This window comes from Thrips palmi, unplaced genomic scaffold (assembly GCF_012932325.1).
Source record: "Thrips palmi isolate BJ-2018 unplaced genomic scaffold, TpBJ-2018v1 HiC_scaffold_10, whole genome shotgun sequence".
Lineage (NCBI taxonomy): Eukaryota > Metazoa > Arthropoda > Insecta > Thysanoptera > Thripidae > Thrips > Thrips palmi.
In genome coordinates this window covers 15,161,588-15,179,901 of record NW_023144621.1, presented here as the reverse complement: position 1 = coordinate 15,179,901, position 18,314 = coordinate 15,161,588, and the positions used below count along the sequence as shown (strand labels likewise).

Here is an 18,314-nt window from a genome sequence, read left to right as displayed (position 1 = left end):
CATTGTTGCTTTCCATGTTAGAAAGAGTTTTTCACTCGCATTTATGAAATAAATCTGTATTTAAAATTTGAAGTGCTTGTCTTTTCATTTGGCCTTAAAAGAAATGTTTATTCATCTATGACGATCATTACATACATATCACATACAATTGAACATTCAGCACATGCAAGCAAATCTTTCTGATCTGCCAAGTGGCTGACCAATATAAACAATGAAATTCCATGGGAAATTGGCAAGAATACTTGAAAATTACCCATTACACTCAAAATACATTAAGTTTGGTGAAATGGAGGACTATGCAAGACTTGTGTTCAGGAGCTGCCCAATGTCTAGTCAGATATACCGTAAGTACTTAATATGCCCAAGTTATGCAAGTGTTTTGTTTCCTCCCTACTTCACTTAAAACAAAGAAGAAAACCCCTTTAAGGTCAAAATTAAATGGACATAAAACGTTGGTAAGGTACATACCTGATTTCATATATGATAAGTTACAGAAAATGATTCGAACACACTGCTACAAGCCAAGCCAATGATTAAAGGAGACACAAATACTGACTTACTTTTTCAATTTAAAGGCATGTGCTAAGAAAACATGAATGCATTCTAAAGCCCCCCCCCCCCCTTCCACTAAAAATCTCACTAAGCACAATGGATGTCAAGTCAAAACTAATGAAGCATATCCAGATTTAGAATTCTCCGAAGTCAGATAATTAACAATGAAAAGTGGTCCCAGTTACGAGGCAAACAAAGACAATTATTGTAAATAAAATACAATTCTATAAAAGCAGCTTTGCGACAAGCTTTGCACATTACTGCAGCACATCACAAAGTTTATGACTAGGGAAAGACATTATCCCTTGAACTTCCACTCACTCATGCACACAAAGACAGAAAGATTTTCCCATGAGAACCATTCATTGTTTTAAAACACAAACCTCATCTAAGAGATTGACTTTTGTATCAGATCATTAGTGTCCTTGACAATAATTTTAACAGTTCTCACAACAAAGTAATCATATTCCTTCAGATCTCAAGACTGTTTTGATAAAGTGGATTAGTTAAAATGAAAATCACCAAATGAATAAAAGTTATGAAGAGGAGGTAACGTGGAATAGTCAATAGCTTGTCTTCAAGCTCACAAAATTTTTGAAAGGCGTTCACAATAAATGCAAATGAGAGCCAGTGAAAAACATTTGTCCAAAATGGCTCCTCTCCTTAAGTTTTCTTTGGATAAGGGTTTAAATTGTTTAATAAAACAACCCATAGCTGTACAAAAAATTAGCATAAGGAACAAACTTTAACGTTGTTTAAGAGGTACAGTTATACAGAATAAAACCCAGCAGCTTGGACCCTCAAAATGACCAAATTTAATAAATCTAAATATATGCATATGTAATAGTCTAGATGAAGAAGGCAGCTAAAATTCATTTAAAAAATAAACCACTTATCATGACCCTCTTTTGTTAGGCCCATCCCAATTTACAAAGCTTTAACATTTTGTAAAACAAGTTTCAAAACAAGCAAATGACATACTGAAAATGGCACAGGACCTTCCATCACGCCATGCCGGACAACAAAATTAACAAAACAATAACAAGAGCACATTTAACTAAAAGACCTTAAACAATACGATGCAAATGAAAACTGGAAAAAAAGCTATTGGGATTAAGCCTAAGATATTTTGGCTTAGAAGTGTAAATCCCTTCACTAAATTGAAAACATTTCTCTTTAAAATGATCCATATAACAGTGTTTGTAGAACATTAACTACCAACAACAAGAATCGAGTCTAAATCAAATTCAATAATTTTGATCCCACTGTTTGCCTTCCCGTTACTTTGACTCAAACCTCAGACATTCATTGTTGGGGATATACCAGTACTGTTAGACCCAATAGTATTTTCAATGGTTTTACAAAAACAGATATTCAATTGGCTGTTCAACAGAGTGCATAAATATTCTTTTCCACAGCAGGCTTAAGAATCCCAAAGCTATTCAAATAGGTTTGTAAAGGAGAGTAGTGACATACTTCTTACGATATCTATGAGTGGCAGATAAAACCATAACACCATCCTTAATTGAAAGTGCATATAGGTGATTTAACATGACATGATTAGGCTCCGGAAGTAAAGTTGGTTCGCACTGTAAATGAAAGTATATATCTTAGAGCCATAATGAACGAACTTAGGAGTGACTGTGCTTCTTATTCCAAATTACTTACGGATAAGGGCGTATCTTTATTTAAAATGACTTGAAGGAGATGAGGGGGCAAGATGGGTGGCCCTGGTACTTTCTCCCAAGGTTTGTTTTGAGGAATTTCTTGACAATACTCAGCTGTTAACAAAAATACAAAAGATTTAATGTGAATGCAACTTAAACACAACAAAAGCAGTAAGTAAAAATAAAAAATTACTTTGCTGGGTCTGGCTGACACTCTCACTGTCTTTGGCAAGGGCTTGAAACACTTCAAAGTCAGAGCCCTTCACTGACACCATATTGTTTTTTGTGCCTACACCGTTTTCTATTATTTTCTGGAAATTGAAAAAATAAATAATTAAAAATTGAAATGTAAAGTAAGAAAAAGACAGACTTCACCATCAGTACAATCAGTTGAACTGAACATACCACAGCTGGGTCATGCTTCCATTCTCCATCAACCATAAATTTGTACTGATGCTCTCCTTCAGGTAAATCAATAATAGTGACAAAGTCACCATGGCTAGGAAAGTAAACAAATAAAAATGTTGTCATTTGCTGACTTTAATACTGCCATTTCCAAAGTAAGTCAAAGCTCACCTTTTCACCATTGGGATAACTTTCCATTCAGTAAACGTCCCACTGATAAACACTTGCTTTCCACCACCATCCCATTTAAAAACTGTTGGCAGAACTTTCTCTCCTGGTGGTTCCTCTATTTTGCTACCTTCACTTATAGTGTTAGAGCGAGGCCTTGCAGGTTGTATAGAGAATTCTCCATCACCTACTTGATCTTTGGGATTCTGCTGCAGAAGAAAAATGTACAAATTAGGAAAGTCACTTTACACACAGATTATATTCTTCATTTCAGGCATGTATCACACACCAATGAGGAAGAATTTGTATTTGATTTGGTGTAATATGGCTGCTCCTCTTCTTCTGTTGATGATAAGTACACTAATTTACTGTTAGGCTTCTTGTCAAATGTAAAAGCCTGTCCACCATCTTTACCCGGTGATGAGGGAGCATGCATGTCACCTGACTTGTGACGCTCTCTTGCATTGCTGCCTGCGTTCCCCATGTCAGCAACTCTGCAAGCAGAAGATTTCATTGACCTTCCCATAGACAGGACACAATTCTAGTTTGGGAACAGCCAAGAAAGTCTGGGGCGCCAAATGTTACGTTCAGTCAGTGTGTTGACAAGTAAAATTCATTTAGTTGGGCACCACTTTGCACTAAATTTCATGGCCTTGAGACAAAAATGTAAGGTAGAGAAAACATAGAGGAAGGTAGAGGAAACATAGACATCAGTGGTAAATGCCACAGTCTAAAGAAGTTGTGAGTAATATAAAAATAGAATACTGTTTACCAATAGACACTGATATGTTAATTTTATTTATTTTAAATAGTCCAAAATCATGTGGACAGGTCACTCTAGAGTGACCATGCGGTACCATTGTGACTATAATTTCAGGGAAAATTGAAAAAGTGAGTGACATTTAAACATAGATACAGGCCAAGAAAACCAAGTGTCTTTGATTAACAGTTGTAAATGCGAAACGCTACAACCTAATACGTTGTTAGCATATAAGTAAACAAAGACAACAGAAAGATAATAAGATGCTGTACACACCTGAAAAGTCAAGGGATCAGATTAAGAAATATCGCTCGAGGTAAAGTCAATGGTCACTGAATTAATGGTTTTGCGATTTCAGCACGAGCGAAATAAATGCATGAAATTCAGAACCAGAAGACACAAATCGGAAGAATGATCGTGTGTTTGTTCTGTCACAGCAGGCGCTGACCTGCCCTCTAGAAAACACAGCTTATTCAAATAATTTGTGTCTTTTACTCATAGTAAAGAACAAGGGTTGAGTATGCTAACAACAAAGGGGAAAGACTGAAAAGCACAATTTTTATTGTTGGGTGCCTAGTTTCATCTAGAAGACGCTTCATGCCAACGACTTTGGTTTTGTTGTTGTGGTACTTTTTGTTTCGAATTTTCTTACTCCTCTCTTCTTCTTCCTCTAGGTTAAGAACTGGAAACTTTGCAGACAACACACGTGACTCAATAGTCGTCTAATTTTCCTGACATTCGCTCAGTTGGCCGATTTTCATTTCAAAAATGGTAAGTGAATATGAAGGAGCTCGATTTTCATGATGTCGTTTGAAGCCTATGCTGAGGCCTTCATGAATAGACAATGTCATCTGTTGACATTTTAGGTTATGCTACACACAGGTGGCTTATGTAGTGATTTCCTCTTTATTGTTTTTTTAAACCTCTTAACTCTTTAAATTTTGACAGGGTAAAACCAAGAAAACGAGAAAGATTGTCTTGCAGAGGTTTGCTCAGATGAAAAAGATGATCAATCCAAATGATTCCCGCATGTAAGTGTGAAAAGCTAAAATCATTCAAACTTATCCTACTTTCAGTCCGTTAATGGTTTGACATCGTCATGTACCTGATAACCGTTTATTTTCAGAAAAGAGAGTGAGAGAACACCCAAAAGGGCAAAGAAAGAGGATCCCGACAAGTTAAAAATAGTTGAGGCGTATGTATTTCAAAATGTTTTTGCCCCATTGGTTTTCTTTGTGCTGAATGTTTCTTTAAATTTATTTCTTCAAATTATTTTTTTTTTAGTCCTCAGACATCATCAGCCCTCTTCTTTCAGTACAACACTCAACTGGGTCCTCCTTACCGCATTCTAATAGATACAAATTTTGTCAACTTCTCAATCAAAAACAAACTTGATATCATGCAGAGTATGATGGACTGCCTCTATGCCAAATGTAAGATGCTTTGAAAGGATGATAGCATCACTTTCTTTAGTTAATTTCAATTTGTAATTTGGCTGTTGTCTCCTTTTCCAGGTATTCCTTACATAACAGATTGTGTGCTAGCTGAGTTAGAAAAATTGGGAAATAAGTACAAAATTGCTTTGAGAATAATCAAGGATCCAAGATTTGAAAGACTTCCTTGTATGCATAAAGGAACCTATGCTGACGATTGTCTTGTTAATAGAGTTACTCAGGTGAGTTTGCCAGTGTCTCCTTGTGTAAATTTTTTTAAGATAGGTCAGATTAATAATATTTCTAATATTGTATTTTTTGCAGCATAAATGCTACATTGTAGCTACATGTGATAAGGACCTTAAGCGGAGAATAAGAAAGATTCCTGGTGTTCCCATCATGTTTATCTCTCAGCATAGGTAAGTCATCCTGAGACATTCTCATGAAATAACTGAATGTAGTTTGAATTTATGTGACATTCCATTTTTGTTTTAATTTGTCAGGTACACAATCGAAAGGATGCCAGATGCCTATGGAGCAACCAGAACCTGATAAGGGTATCACTCTAAAGCTAATTGATGTTTGTTTGTAAATAATGTGAAATAATAATTATAACAAATTGCTGTTTGAAGAGCAGCAGGAAATACATAAACTTTGTATTTTGTATCTCATAATTGTCCCATTCACTCTGGCCCTCTATTCCCTCAGTTGCCTTAATATTTTGGCAATTTATGTTACTGTTCATTTTGACGAGCATATACATTGTCTAGAATATACAAACTAATCATGAATGCCTCTCCATTACTGTAATATTCTTTCCTTCCCTGCCTTTGATGCGAATGAAATTTTGGATGACGTCCAAGTAATAAGCCTGTAATGCAAGCTACCAGTAAAAAGGCAGACGCATACCATCGAGTCAAACGTACTTTTCTTGGCAACTGCGTAGCCACGAGCATTTGAGAAAGTGAATCCACCGTACAGTGGGTCAGATGACCGGTGGAGGCGGCCCAAACTCTGGACCCGTTTCGAGCTCGACAGTCCCTAAATGGGACTCGAACCGAACGAGTGACCCCACCAATCGATTCCTCGTTCGGAAAGCAATCCATTGGTGGGGTCACACGGTCGGTTCGAGTCCTATTTCACAATTCTGGAGCTCAAACCGCGTCTTAACTGTTGGCCACTTCCACCGGTCTTCTGGCCCACTGTGCGCCGTAACATGCAAACACTTGGATCGCGGACCCCTGCGTACTCGGGGTAGGCCAGCCCGCCTAGCAGCGCGCCGCACAGGGTTGCCTAACACCGAGTACGCAGGCGCTCGGATCGACTCGACTGGGTCCCCTCCCTCCGCCTCCGCGTAGAGCAGGCTCAGCATGCCGCAGAGTCCAAAGGCGCGGAACAGGACTGTCCGTGTGCGGTGGGTACACCGTTGGCCGTGTCATAGTGTACTAGGGCCCCAGGCCCGGTTACCTCACTGCAAATGAGGTGGGGACACGCAGCGCGCGGCAGCCGGCGGAGCGATTCCACACAGCGATGCGTCTCTCTCTCTCTCTCTCTCTCTCTCTCTCTCTCTCTCTCTCTCTCTCTCTCTCTCTCTCTCTCTCTCTCTCTCTCTCTCTCTCTCTCTCTCTCTCTGCGAGATTAGGAGTAGGCGGCCAGGAGAGGGGCCCTCGGCGGGAGTTTTAAAATCCTTGTTGGTAGGTTGCATCCTTGACCACTAGTTGTTCTAGCCCGGGCATCCATCCCTGACGTCCCTTCACAGTCGAACCAAGTGTGGGAGAACTCTACATTTCCTGCGGCGGAGTAACTGTCCACACTGTAGGGTGGGTTTCCGGTTTCGACACGCAGACGTGCAGGGTTTGTCTCCACACTTGGAGGAGGTCTGGCTCATGCCCAGTGGGCCAGAAGACCGATGGAGACGGACAAAACTCTAGACGCGTTTTGAGCCCCAGAGTCGCTAACTGGGACTCGAACCGAACGTGGGACCCCACCAATGCATTCCTCGTTTAGATTCCGCGTTTAGAGTTTTGGCCACCTCCGCCGGTCTTCCAGCTCACTGTGTCATGGAGCCGCAGGTGCAAACGTGGAGACTACAAACTGTACTGCCGTGAGGAGATTGAAAATTCCACCAGTGTGGAGTTCGCCGCACTTGGTTGTTTCACTATTCCTCAATCCCGCCGCAAAAATTTGTGTTTTTCACTTGACGACAGTTTCAAAGCTCATTTACCTTACGAGGATGTCATCCAAACATTTGTTGTCACGACCATGAGCTCTGATAGAAATGTCATCCACGATTTTGTCATAAAGTGATAACTAATTTTTACAGTGAGGGCTGTGGTTACTAGGGTAGCGAGGAACGGGCGGACAGTTGGGACCGGCCAATTTGACGCCCATTTGATACTACGCAAGCGAGTACGTAAGTCAAGCCTTGTGAGGCCACGAAATTGTGGCTACTGAACGGTTAGAAAAAAAATCCTTCGCAGGCTGCAAAAAAGTTCTTCGTAGGCTACAAAAAAAAATTTCCTTTGTATTATAAACAAAATTGTTTGTATTACAAACGATTTCTTTCGTAGGCTGCGAAGCCTTCCTTTTCTTTGTATTACAACGAGCAGTTCTTTGTAGGGTTGTTAGTGTGAAGTCTGTCTTTGGCTCACTAGCGCCTGCGAGGTAGGCCACCGGCCCGTCCCGCGACACACCGGTGTGGAGACGGTGGCCTACCTCACCCCTGTGAAGACAACAGGCGCGAGGTAGGCCACCGTCTCCACGGCTGTGTGTTGCCGGACGGGCCGGTGGCCTACCTCGCAGGCGTTTCAGGCCTCAGGCAAGCGGTGTGCCTTGCAGTGCCTTGGCGTGCATCCACCTATTTCTAGTGCAGCCGCATCCACCTATTTCTAGTGCAGCCGCATCCACCTATTTCTACTGCATCCGCCGGCATCCGCACTAGCCGCGTTCGGCATAATTTTCCTCGTCGGGATGCAAGGTCACCCAGTCCGCTGTACTTTCCACTGTTTACAGTCGCAAAAGTTTGCGGCGTTCGGTTACGATAAAGAAATCAGACCGGCGCACAGTGGCAAGAGCCTCTTGACACACTTAGAGATCTCGTTTCACGTCAGGAAAGAAAACATTGGTCAAAATCATCCGCCGCCCGTCCCACCTTACGAACCGATGTGCTGGTAAGCTTGCGAAGAATATGACTTGTTCATAATTCAAAGAACACATCCGAACTGCAACCAGTTCGCAACTTGCGAACAACCTGTTACGAACCCTTGCAAACACATTGTGTGCAAAATTGCGAACCACAAAATCATAAAACAATCAAGCCAAACGTGTTGCAAGCTGCAAATACCGAAAAGATTGAAACACGAACACATTCTTCGCAAGGTTCCTGGTGTGAAACAGATCTCTCGATATGACCGCAAGGTTCCTGGTGTGAAACAGATCTCTCGATATGACCCTGCCAATCAATTGCTCTCTGAACGAGGAATCCATTTGTGGGTTCACACGTTCGGTTCGAGTCCCAATTAGGGACTCTGGAGCTCAAAACGCGTCTAGAATTTTGGCCACCTCCACTGGTCTTCTGGCCCACTGTGCATCGGAAGGGTATAGAAACGCACACCTTCCCTCACAAAACGTCTCGCGAATGTAAGGCATCGAGGGATGAGCGCCGAGAGGTTTTGGACTGGACTTGGAACCTCGTGGAGCGGCGCGGAGCGGCGTTGAGTGGAGGGGGAAGCCCCACAAAACAGACACTTTGTACCTTACCTGACTGAGCCGACAAGTTTCAGGATTCGTCCTCGCCCCCCTCCCCCAGCCCGAAACGGGTTGTGCTTTTTCGCGGGTTCACACATACCCTTCCCCGTCCCAAGCCCCGCGACCCGCAGACCTGAGCATACCGTCAACGAATACTGACTCACTCATCTCGGCGCGCTGTGACTGGCGTCTCTCTTGATAAGGCCAAATCAGACAGAGAGACCCTGCCGAAGCTCGACTCGGACTGATGGCGCCGCGAGTCGAAGCGTGGCTGGGCGGGAGTAAGGTGTGCGCCTGTGTATGAGAGCGTGTGTTTGTGCGTGTACCGGGGGGGGGGGACGCTGTGGTCGCCGAGGAGGCGACTCGCGAGCGACGAGCCGGGCATCCTCTGCAGTTTGCTCCCGCCGTGCGGAGGCGGCGCACAGTGGGCCAGAAGACCGGTGGATGCGGGCAAAACTCTAGACGCGTTTTGGGCTCCAGAGTCGCTAAAAGGGACTCGAAGCGAATGTGTGACCCCACCAATGGATTCCTTGTTCGGAGAGCAATCCATTGATGGGGTCACAAGTTCTGTTCGAGTACAATTTAGCGACTCTGGAGCTATAAACGCGTCTAGAATTTAGATGCCTCCACCGGTCTTCTGGCTCACTGTGCGGCGACTGGCCCGCGCGTCCTAGCCAGGCCTTTAGGCCAGGCTCAGCCACTTCAAAGTGCGAAGTCGATCCGAGCTTTCAGCCTTTCGAGACGCCGAGGGCAGCGGCTGGCAGTGATTGCGCAAGCCCGTCACTATCTGGCACTTCACTGCACAGTGGGCCTGAAGACCGGTGGAGGTGGTCAAAATTCCGGACGGGTTTTGAGCTCCAGAGTCACTAAATGAGACTCAAATCCTCCAGGACGAAAAGAAACGTTGAAAACTGAGAAAGCATCCCCCAAGTTCATTTCTCGTGAACGCCGAACTGAGATAGGGTAGCGGCCAAACTCCAAGCGTCCCATCTCGACACAACCCTTCTGCAAGCCCCCAAACTTCAGGCCCGCGGCGGCAAACGCCCGCGCCCTTGAGAACGACGCGAAGGCAGTGATGCACTCCGTGCTCCTCGCCTTCACAGCGCCGTGCGCCGGTGAGGTAGGCAACCCTGTGAGGTAGGCCGCGCAGGTGTGCCAACGTACTCGAGGCGTGCGCGCGCGTCAGGTTGGCGCTTGTCACCGGGGCCCGTCCAGTAGCGCCGCAAACCAAACGCAGACGTGGACGTGCCCGAACGTACGCTGCCTGGCTGATGGGTTGCCTAGCTCATCGGCGCAAGGCGCTGTCGCGACGGCGCGCACGTCACCGCAACGGGCTGAAAGTTTGGGGGCTTGCAGAGAAGGATTCTGTCGAGATGGGTGTCCCCCCCCCCTCCCGTGCTAAGTTCGGTGTTCATGAGGGATGAATTTATTTAGGAACTTAGGGAATGTTTCCTCTGGTTTCGACAGCTTTTTCCTGAGGGTGAACGATGCAACCGGATCGACTCGAGAATTTCAGGGATGGTTCAGCTGTGTCTCTTCGTCCGAGGCCACCCTTGAACGGCCCCATACTTGGCAGGACTCGAAGAGCAGTGAGCAGTTGGGGCACCCACCGGCCAAATTTCAGCATCCTAGCTCAGAAACATGGAAAATGCGAACTGCGCGAGAAAAAGTGGTCGCTAATTTTTGAGCGGCAGTGTATGTAAAACAAAAATTTTTTTTCGTGTGAATGAATGCTTTTGATGTAGTTTTTCTTCACTGTACAAAATTTGTATGTAACACCTATGTAGCATATTCAATTTGTGAGTTTACTGATGCTGTTTTTTAATTGAAACAGCGTAACTCTACCAATTGACTGTGAAACTTTCACCTTTATTTAAGTATCTTTAAACAAGCAAATGTACAAAAACTATTTTAATTAATAAACAACACACTATACATGTCATCTCAGCTCACATGTATTTGAATTTTATTTTAAGTTTAGTTGGACTAGGATTATATGGGGCTATAATCAGATCATTAGTTAAGAAAACTTTATTCCAAGGTGAAATTAAATTTCATTCTGACCTAAGATCATTCATTTTATCTCTTCTATTCTGTCTACTGTGACAGTTGGCATTCCAGTGTTGGTCCAGCATTTTCAGAAGTAGTCAAATAGTAAGATCCTGTTTCCCTGTTGAGTGAAGAGCATGAAGTCATGATTTTGATCAATGCTTAGCTAATACTTTTTCCCAAAAAAAAAGTTGACAACTTACTTGAAATAGACTTTTTCACCCATGCATCCGTCTTCTTGAGTTGTGCATGCTCCATTCCAGGCATCCTTATCAGACTCGCAGTAGACTGCCTGATAGCCCTTGCCTTCGACTATCGACTCCGCGAAGTATTTATACGACCTAGCGTGTGAGCAAACACCTGGAAAAAGAAACAAACCTCTCTGAAAAAGTCAGTACACTCTCAAAGTGCTCTGTGAGTGCACTTAGTACACACTTAAGTTTTCAGTGCGTCATCGGCCGAAGTGCGCACGCGTAGGTTTACTTAATACTTAAAGCTCAATGTTGTGCACCTCCGCTTTTGAAGCAATCAGGGGGGAAAGGATTAGCTGTCAGTATCTCAACCTGACGTACGGTAGCTCGGACAAGCCGGAGGGTTTATGATTAGCCCCAGACGGACGGGCAGTCATCTTATAATGAATTAGGATCAGGTCTTAATCTGTTGTCAAGTGCACGCGCACCCTCCCGTACCGTCATCACCTCTATTCCACATGCCGTCATTTCAGGGAAACTGAAAACTCCACCACTGGATTAGCACCTGACACGGTGGCCTAGCCCGAGCCAGCCTGAACGTGAAAGGGGGAAGGACACCTTGACCTCCAAAGTGGCTAAACATGACTCAAAACCGAGAGTGTGACCCACCAATGGACTCTCGTTCGGAGAGCAGTCCATTGTTGGGGTCTCACGTTCGGTTCGAGTCCTATGTAGCTACTCTGGAGCTCAAAACGCGTCTGAGAGGTGTCCTCCTGTCCTATCTCACGAAGCCGCGCTCGTCGACACTCAACGACCGGAACAGGAAACGACAACCATCGGTGGCAGATTCCGGAAACCAACCCGTGAGGTCCACGCCGCAGCCGGGCTGGTCGCTGCCGCCGTTGGGGAAGAAGTCGCTGGTGCCGAGCGCGTCCGAGAAGCCCAGGAAGCCGGCGCAGGTGTGGATCACGTCCACGGTGTCGGCGTCCCCCTTGTAGAGGCGGTTCTCCTCGGGCGTCACGATGAAGAGCGGGTAGGCCGGGTCGAGGCCTGCGGACACGCCGGACACCGAGGGGTGAATCACTCAGCGTTCTGGTGTACACATGAGTACATGAGTACGTGTGAGTACACCTTGGTTAACTCATAAATTTCACAATTTAAAACGTTTTAAGGCTTTATTTAGCGTTTTTAACGGCACTCAACGTTAAATCGGTCGAAAAACTAGAGTATTTCGCCCTTTTTAAACTGGTAAGTACACTGAGTACGGGCAAATTTGTACACATGAGTACACTAGTGATTCACCCCTCGCCGGACACGCCGGACACGCGGACACTTGGCTTGCGAAGCTTGCCTTCCGGGGTAGGTAACCCTCGCAGCACCAGCACCGGTGGAGGCGGTCAAAACCCCGGACGCGTTTTGAGCTAAATCGGATTCGAACCGAGTGACCCGATGGATTGCTCCCCGAACGAGGAATCCATTGGTGGGGCCACTCACGCTAGGTTCAAGTCCTGCTAAGCGACTCTGGAGCTCAAACGCGTCTCAAGTTTTGGCCGCCACCACGTTGTGTCACACTGTCTCTCTCGCACTCGTGGGGCGTGCCGTATATGTGCGAGAGCGACAGAGCGACAAAAGCGACTCTCGGAATCGCAGTCTACAGGCCGGCGCCGGCGGGGGCGGCGGGCTTTCCCTCGCGGCTCGCAGCGGACGTCCCCGAGGACGTCTCCCTACCTGTGATCCTCTTGGGGCGCTTGCCGGTGTCCTGGAACAGCTTCTTGCCGGCCAGGCCGGACACGTGGGCGCCGAGGCTGTGGCCGATGAGGTGCAGGTCGTCCGTGTCCAGGATGCCGCCCTGCACCATGACGGTGAGCATCTCGCCGACGCGGGTGCCGGCCACGGGGACGTGCACGCGCGACGTGAAGTAGAGCGGCGCCGGGCAGAGCGCGCCCCAGTCCACGCCGATCACGTTGAAGGCGCCGGAGCCGAGGTAGGCTGCGGGACCACCACATCACCGTCAGCAGACTCAGAGTCGTTTTCTTCGCTCTGTTTCTCTCGCACCTACACGGGACGCCCCGAGGGTGACAGGACAGAGCGACCAAAACAACTCTCGGAATCAGTCTGCAGGACCAACTCACCACTCTGTCACCGAAGTATCGGCACAACGCGGTCGATTCGAGTCCTGGAGGACATTGCACCCCGGACCGAGTGGCGGTCAGAGCCGGCGCAAAGTCTTGCACTTTTGGGCCTACTTACAGGGGCAAAGTAGCACTGACGTCTGGCTTACAGGTGCCCAGGGATAGGCTTTTTGCCTACCCTTCAGGTGGCTTTGTAAGGGCCAAGGGCGGGTCAATCGTTCCCCCTCCTAATTTCCCAGCACTGGATCCGCACTTGCCCCAAGCGTTTCTGGAGTTACACCCGCCGTCCCTGTGTCAACAGAGCGGCACGGCCGGTGGGCCAATTCCGGACGCGTTTTGAGCTCCAGAGTCGCTAAATGGGACTCGAACTGAACGAACGTGTGACCCCACCAATGGGTTCCTCGTTCGGAGAGCAAACCATTGGTGTGGTCACCCGTTCGTTCAGTTCGAGTGCCATTTAGCGACTCTGGAGCTCAAAACGCGTCGAGAGTTTTGTCCGCCTCCACCGGTCTTCTGGCCCACTGTGCGGCGGTGGTCTTGAACCGCAAGCCCGCGCTCCGCGCGCTCACCGTTCTTGATCTCCTGGATGATGGGCGACTCGATGGTGTTGGTGAAGCCGTGGGTGATGACCTTGGTGGGGAGGCGGGTGTTGAAGCCGGCGGCCAGCAGGCTGGTCACGTTCAGATCGAACTCCTGGCCGAAGAGGTCAGTGTCGTTCCTGCGGTGCCATGTTCAAGTTAGGCCAAGTGCGTGAGGGGGTTCACCGTTTTCGCTTTCGCCTGACCTGCAGACTGATTCCGAGAGTCGTCGCTCTGTCTCTCTCGCACTCATGGGCCGTCCCGCGTGCGAGAGAGGCGGAGCGACCAGCACGACTCTCGGCATCAGTCTGCAGTCGCAAGGGCGGGTCCAGAGGCGGGGGGCGTCGCAAAAGTTGCCTGCTTTCGGGAGCAAAGCGCGCCTGCCGGCCCTGCCCCTGGATCCGCGCTCGGCAGATCGAAAAGTCTCGTTTCGCACTCGCAGCCGCAGTTGTCGCGGTACCGGCGGTACGCTTGCACTGCTGCTCCGAGTCCTCATTCCGAGTCGCAGTCCGCCAGTCCGCAGTGCAGTGCACGCGTGACCCCGCCAATGGAGTCCTCGTGCGGAGAGCAATCCATTGGTGGGGTCGAGGGGTGAATCACTCTGCGTTCTGGTGTACACATGAGTACATGAGTACGGGTGAGTACACCTTGCTTTACTCATAAATTTCACATTTGTTAACATTTGAAGGTTTTATTTAGCGTTTTAAACAGCACTTAGCGCCAAATCGGTCGAAAAACTAGTCAATTTCGCCCTTGTAAAACTTGTGAGTACACTGAGTACGGGCAAATTTGTACACATGAGTACACTAGTGATTCACCCCTCGGGTGGGGTCACCACTCGTTCGGTTCGAGTGCGACGCAGCGACTCTGGAGCTCAAAACGCGTCTAGAATTCTGGCCGCCTCCACCGGTCTTAAGTCGGTACTCACTGCTGCGTGAACAGGTGGAACTTGATGTCGTCCGCGGTGGGAAGGAAGCCCTTGACGCTCTTGACGGACTGGTCCCCCACGATGGCGGCCAGCACGGGCTCCCCCTTGTCGTCGGGGAAGTGCACGAAGTCCGGCTGCCCGGCGGCCTTCCACGCCCTCAGCTCGGCCTGGAGCAGGGCGTCGCCGACCTGGCCGACGAGCTGTCCGGAGGGCGCGCGCCCGGGCGCGGCCACGGTGGCCGCGGCCAGGACCGCGACGGCGAAGAACGCAAGAGTGCACATGGCGAAACTTGGACTCGCAACCATAGGCGGCTCCGACTGTCTGGACCAGGCTGACACACGGTGACTATTTAAACGAACCGGTTAAATCCCCTGGCCGGTGTCGTTATCGGTGGTGCCAATCCCCAGAGCCCAAGGCCCGAAGGCCCGAAGGCTCGGCCTTCGGGGCGGTCAAGGGAACAAAGGAAGGGACCACTCCCACTTGTCACGTCGCGGCCACTGCCGACGCGGACACGGCGCGCCGCGCGCGTGGCGGGTAGGGGCGGCTGCCGGTCTGCCTAGAATCACTTCAACGTAATCCACATCCACATGTCTGATTCACTGTCGCGAAAAAAACCGCAAGGTGCATCGCTGGCTAGACGTTTGAGCGACGCTGCAATCACGCCGCAATCTACCCGCCGCCTGAATCCAACGCCACTGTCCAGCGGGAGGGCATGTCACACTGGTGGAGCGCTCAGGGGTGAGGGTTAGTCGGAGGCGAGGGGGTAACGACTTCGGTAACCTGGCTGACAGCAAATTGGTAATCCGTAATCCGAATGACCCGAAATTTTGAGCTAATTTTGGGTAATCTGGAAAAATTTTGAGGTAATCCGGGCGGGGTAAACCTGCGTAATGGAAAGGTAATCCAGGATTTTTTTTGTTGTAATCCGGAGGTAACCCGGGGGTAATCCGTAATCCAGCTGACATGAAATTTACCAGTCGTTACCCCCTCGGTCGGAGGGCACATGGGTCGGCATGGGTCACTCCCTGTTCGGCCCTGGGATGATGCAATGTCGCAAGTCACCCATTTTGCAGGGGCTGCCTTGCAAAATTATATTTCCTTTCAAACCATTATTTTTAGCCTCCACCTTGGATAAGCGCCAAGCCCTCGGACGGTCCTTTCCGGCAATATTTGGCGTTATTTAAAAAGGGATGTCGTGAGTCATTTAGCGTGGTTCCGGTTTTCGCTGCCGTCTGTCTAGACGGATGGATCCGATAGCTCGTTTCGTCGCTTTGTCTCGCACTTACGGGGCGCCCCCATGAGTACGAGAGAGACAAGCGACGAGACTATTCTTCGGAATCAGACGACGTCTGGTTTGCGCCACTTGGCCAAAAGGCGATGACCGACTTTCGGACTTGGGTCCAGCCGGCGTGTCTGCGTGCCGACCGAAAGCCGCTGCTGGTTGTGGACTTGGTTCGAGTAGTTCGAGAGCTACGCGCCACGCCGAGCGCCACGCTGTCTGCTAGGGCTGGACGGCATGAAGGAAAGGACTCGCCACCTGTGGGACCATTGATAGGTGCTCTGCAATCAGTCATGCAGTCGAACTGCTTTTTGGCTCCAGGTGTGAGCGAGGTGCGACAAAACAACGAAAGCCTGTTCCGGTTTGAACAAGAGTGCCTCTGTCACGGACTTATCATGAAGTGATTGATTAATTTCCCTCACAATAACTGCATTCGTTGCTACCTGGCCTAAGCCATGCCTCTAGATTACAGTCACCGTGCTTTGGCATTTTTCCTTAATACCACCCCTGCAACGGAACGCGTAAGTTACAGATACAGTCACCAAGGCGCAACAAGTCGAGAGGAGAGGAAGAAAAATATTTTTGTATTTCCGGGTCTGTGACCTGGATCCGCGCCTGCGTGGTTTCACGTGGATCATGGAGTCAGTGTGACAAATTTGAATAATCCTTGCGAAACCCGAACCAGGTTTCGATTTACTACGCCCGCCTTACCGGCAAAAGGTTTCGGTCAGAGCATGGAGTGTGACTCCATGGTCAGAGGTCCGGCAGGGGCGGCAGGTACTTCCCCGTTGGGTTCTCTGTTCGTTTGTCCCGCCTTTCCTTCCGAAGTCAATTGTTTCGATAGTATCGTCTCGACCAGCATCCGTTCGATTCGATTAGCCCGCCAAAAAAGGATTTTGTTGTTGGTGTTGGTGTTTGTCGTCGCCGTCGCCCCGCACGAACGTCAAGTGGTCTGCGTTTCCTCCTGGATTGCGCAATCTGCACTCAGTCCCCTTGATTTGACGCCACTGACGGCTTTTAGCTTTTCTGTGAGTTAACCAGCGATTTGCGATTTCGCGTACCGGTTGTACTTGTCACGCTGTGCGTCTATCTTCGGATCAGTGGCCGTTTGGGCTTCCAGGCCATTGTCGTATTTCTACGCGTATTTTTCTAGCCAACTCTTTTGATAATTGTTTTAATGTCAGTTCCTTTGTGTATCTGCAACTTGTTCGGTGTCTTTGAAACTTTTGCCCACCTGAAAAAAAAGCCATTTGTGCTACTGTGGTTTTGGTAGTTGAGGTTATCGGTCACATTGTGCTAGGTAATGGCAATGGTCAGGCATTGTTATACTGCCAAATAGTAATTGGTCAAATTAAATGTTCCATGAGAAAAATTCGCTGCCATTTTGCGTCTGTTTATGTGGAGTCCATTCATACTTGGGAGTAAAATGTCACTGCAAGACTTTAATGTTATGCGTCATGTTGTTTCAGCATACATCATCATGTCGTCGACATCACAGAAACTCAAAAACTTCACATCTGAGCCCATGGGGGACAAGCCTGTCACAGACTTGGCAGGTGTCGGTGAAGTTCTTGGGAAGCGGCTCGAGGCGCAAGGCTTTGACAAGGTGAGATGCTTCTGATGTATTGAATACACCTCATACAGTTCGTCTTCAAACAAATCAATTAAATATTTTGTTTTGATTTCAGGCCTATGTTGTCCTTGGACAATTCTTAGTTCTGAAGAAAAACCGCGAGCTGTTCCAAGATTGGATGAAAGAAGCATGTCAAGCAAATTCCAAACAATCGTCAGATTGTTTCCAATGCCTTTCTGAATGGTGTGAAGAGTTTTTGTAAATTTTTTTTTCAAATAGCATCAGATCCAAAACGTATTTCCAAGATGAATTATTTTCTTTCTTTAAACATTATTGTGCTTATTTTCTGTGATGTGCCTTTTTATATGTACTACTGCTATCTTTGAGAACACTGACCATAACGTTATATGATGCCCACATAGTATATAACTTATAAATAATTAATGTCTAGTTGAGTTGTGCTGAGCTGATATGTATGTATTCTGTTAATGCCAACAGTGTCATTTTCAATAATAAATTTCTTTTAAGATTTTTAATGAAGTGTTGTAATTAAATCCATATTAATTTAGTTTCGGTTTCTCTGACGTGGGAAATCAGTGAACACTCGAAATGTGATTTAAAGAGACAAGTGGGCACTGTGAAGCAAATTGAGTTTTTAACTGAATTAATTCTCAGTCCTCTCCACACTAACGCCCAGGCATAGAACCACTTGAGCCGATTACTAATGGGCTTTAGGTCTGCCGTCTGCCACATAAGCCGAACAGTTTCTGTTGTTCATTTGATGGTTTGACCAATGGGGGTCCACTGGAATTCCTCCTGGGGGTCGCTGCTAAACCACACGTCATTGGTCGT

General features: G+C 47.5%; 4 protein-coding genes across 10 annotated transcripts; 2 read left to right on the top strand and 2 right to left on the bottom strand.

The window, feature by feature from the left end:
• Positions 1-81: 81 nt before the first annotated feature.
• LOC117654140 (5'-AMP-activated protein kinase subunit beta-1) lies at positions 82-9,017 on the bottom strand. 6 transcript variants are annotated; one of them, XM_034400347.1, is made up of 7 exons: positions 8,897-9,017; positions 3,082-3,286; positions 2,796-3,001; positions 2,625-2,718; positions 2,413-2,530; positions 2,221-2,333; positions 82-2,141 (listed from the first exon to the last, which is right to left on the bottom strand). In XM_034400347.1, exons 2-7 carry the CDS (start codon positions 3,274-3,276, stop codon positions 1,995-1,997), a joined length of 873 nt encoding a protein of 290 aa, XP_034256238.1. In that variant the 5' UTR covers positions 3,277-3,286; positions 8,897-9,017; the 3' UTR covers positions 82-1,994. The 6 variants fall into 6 exon arrangements, with proteins under 6 accessions (XP_034256238.1, XP_034256236.1, XP_034256234.1 ...); XM_034400345.1 differs by having other exon boundaries at positions 8,893-9,000; XM_034400343.1 differs by lacking the exon at positions 8,897-9,017 and adding an exon at positions 8,745-8,876.
• Positions 4,047-5,659, top strand: LOC117654142 (rRNA-processing protein FCF1 homolog). The gene is made up of 8 exons (XM_034400349.1): positions 4,047-4,065; positions 4,227-4,323; positions 4,501-4,583; positions 4,679-4,747; positions 4,837-4,985; positions 5,067-5,227; positions 5,310-5,404; positions 5,489-5,659. The coding sequence occupies exons 2-8, from the start codon at positions 4,321-4,323 to the stop codon at positions 5,535-5,537; spliced, it is 609 nt and encodes a 202-aa protein (XP_034256240.1). The 5' UTR covers positions 4,047-4,065; positions 4,227-4,320; the 3' UTR covers positions 5,538-5,659.
• A 1,728-nt stretch (positions 9,018-10,745) lies between the features above and the next one.
• LOC117639039 (phospholipase A1-like) lies at positions 10,746-14,909 on the bottom strand. The gene is made up of 6 exons (XM_034374393.1): positions 14,611-14,909; positions 13,674-13,822; positions 12,701-12,961; positions 11,834-12,022; positions 10,985-11,141; positions 10,746-10,902 (listed from the first exon to the last, which is right to left on the bottom strand). The coding sequence occupies exons 1-6, from the start codon at positions 14,889-14,891 to the stop codon at positions 10,830-10,832; spliced, it is 1,110 nt and encodes a 369-aa protein (XP_034230284.1). The 5' UTR covers positions 14,892-14,909; the 3' UTR covers positions 10,746-10,829.
• Positions 14,910-16,761: 1,852 nt separating this feature from the next.
• LOC117639044 (barrier-to-autointegration factor) lies at positions 16,762-17,888 on the top strand. 2 transcript variants are annotated; one of them, XM_034374399.1, is made up of 3 exons: positions 16,762-16,917; positions 17,359-17,495; positions 17,578-17,888. In XM_034374399.1, exons 2-3 carry the CDS (start codon positions 17,370-17,372, stop codon positions 17,722-17,724), a joined length of 273 nt encoding a protein of 90 aa, XP_034230290.1. In that variant the 5' UTR covers positions 16,762-16,917; positions 17,359-17,369; the 3' UTR covers positions 17,725-17,888. The 2 variants fall into 2 exon arrangements, with proteins under 2 accessions (XP_034230290.1, XP_034230291.1); XM_034374400.1 differs by lacking the exon at positions 16,762-16,917 and adding an exon at positions 16,950-17,189.
• Positions 17,889-18,314: the final 426 nt, after the last annotated feature.

Bases quoted from the DNA above. Each gene is read 5' to 3' on its own strand.
- LOC117654140 (XM_034400343.1), bottom strand. From the start codon at position 8,830: ATGTGTGAACCCGCGAAAAAGCACAACCCGTTTCGGGCTGGGGGAGGG. The intron at 3,002-3,081 runs GTGTGTGATACA...TTTCTTCTGCAG, and splicing joins ATACAAATTCTTCCTCATTG to CAGAATCCCAAAGATCAAGT. The intron at 2,142-2,220 runs GTAAGTAATTTG...TTTCATTTACAG, and splicing joins ATAAAGATACGCCCTTATCC to TGCGAACCAACTTTACTTCC.
- LOC117639044 (XM_034374399.1), top strand. From the start codon at position 17,370: ATGTCGTCGACATCACAGAAACTCAAAAACTTCACATCTGAGCCCATG. The intron at 17,496-17,577 runs GTGAGATGCTTC...TTTTGATTTCAG, and splicing joins AGGCGCAAGGCTTTGACAAG to GCCTATGTTGTCCTTGGACA.
- LOC117639039 (XM_034374393.1), bottom strand. From the start codon at position 14,891: ATGTGCACTCTTGCGTTCTTCGCCGTCGCGGTCCTGGCCGCGGCCACC. The intron at 13,823-14,610 runs GTGAGTACCGAC...ATGGCACCGCAG, and splicing joins TTCCACCTGTTCACGCAGCA to GAACGACACTGACCTCTTCG. The intron at 12,023-12,700 runs GTAGGGAGACGT...GCGTGTCCGCAG, and splicing joins GCGCCCCAAGAGGATCACAG to GCCTCGACCCGGCCTACCCG.
- LOC117654142 (XM_034400349.1), top strand. The intron at 4,584-4,678 runs GTAAGTGTGAAA...GTTTATTTTCAG, and splicing joins AATCCAAATGATTCCCGCAT to AAAAGAGAGTGAGAGAACAC. The intron at 4,748-4,836 runs GTATGTATTTCA...TTTTTTTTTTAG, and splicing joins AAGTTAAAAATAGTTGAGGC to TCCTCAGACATCATCAGCCC.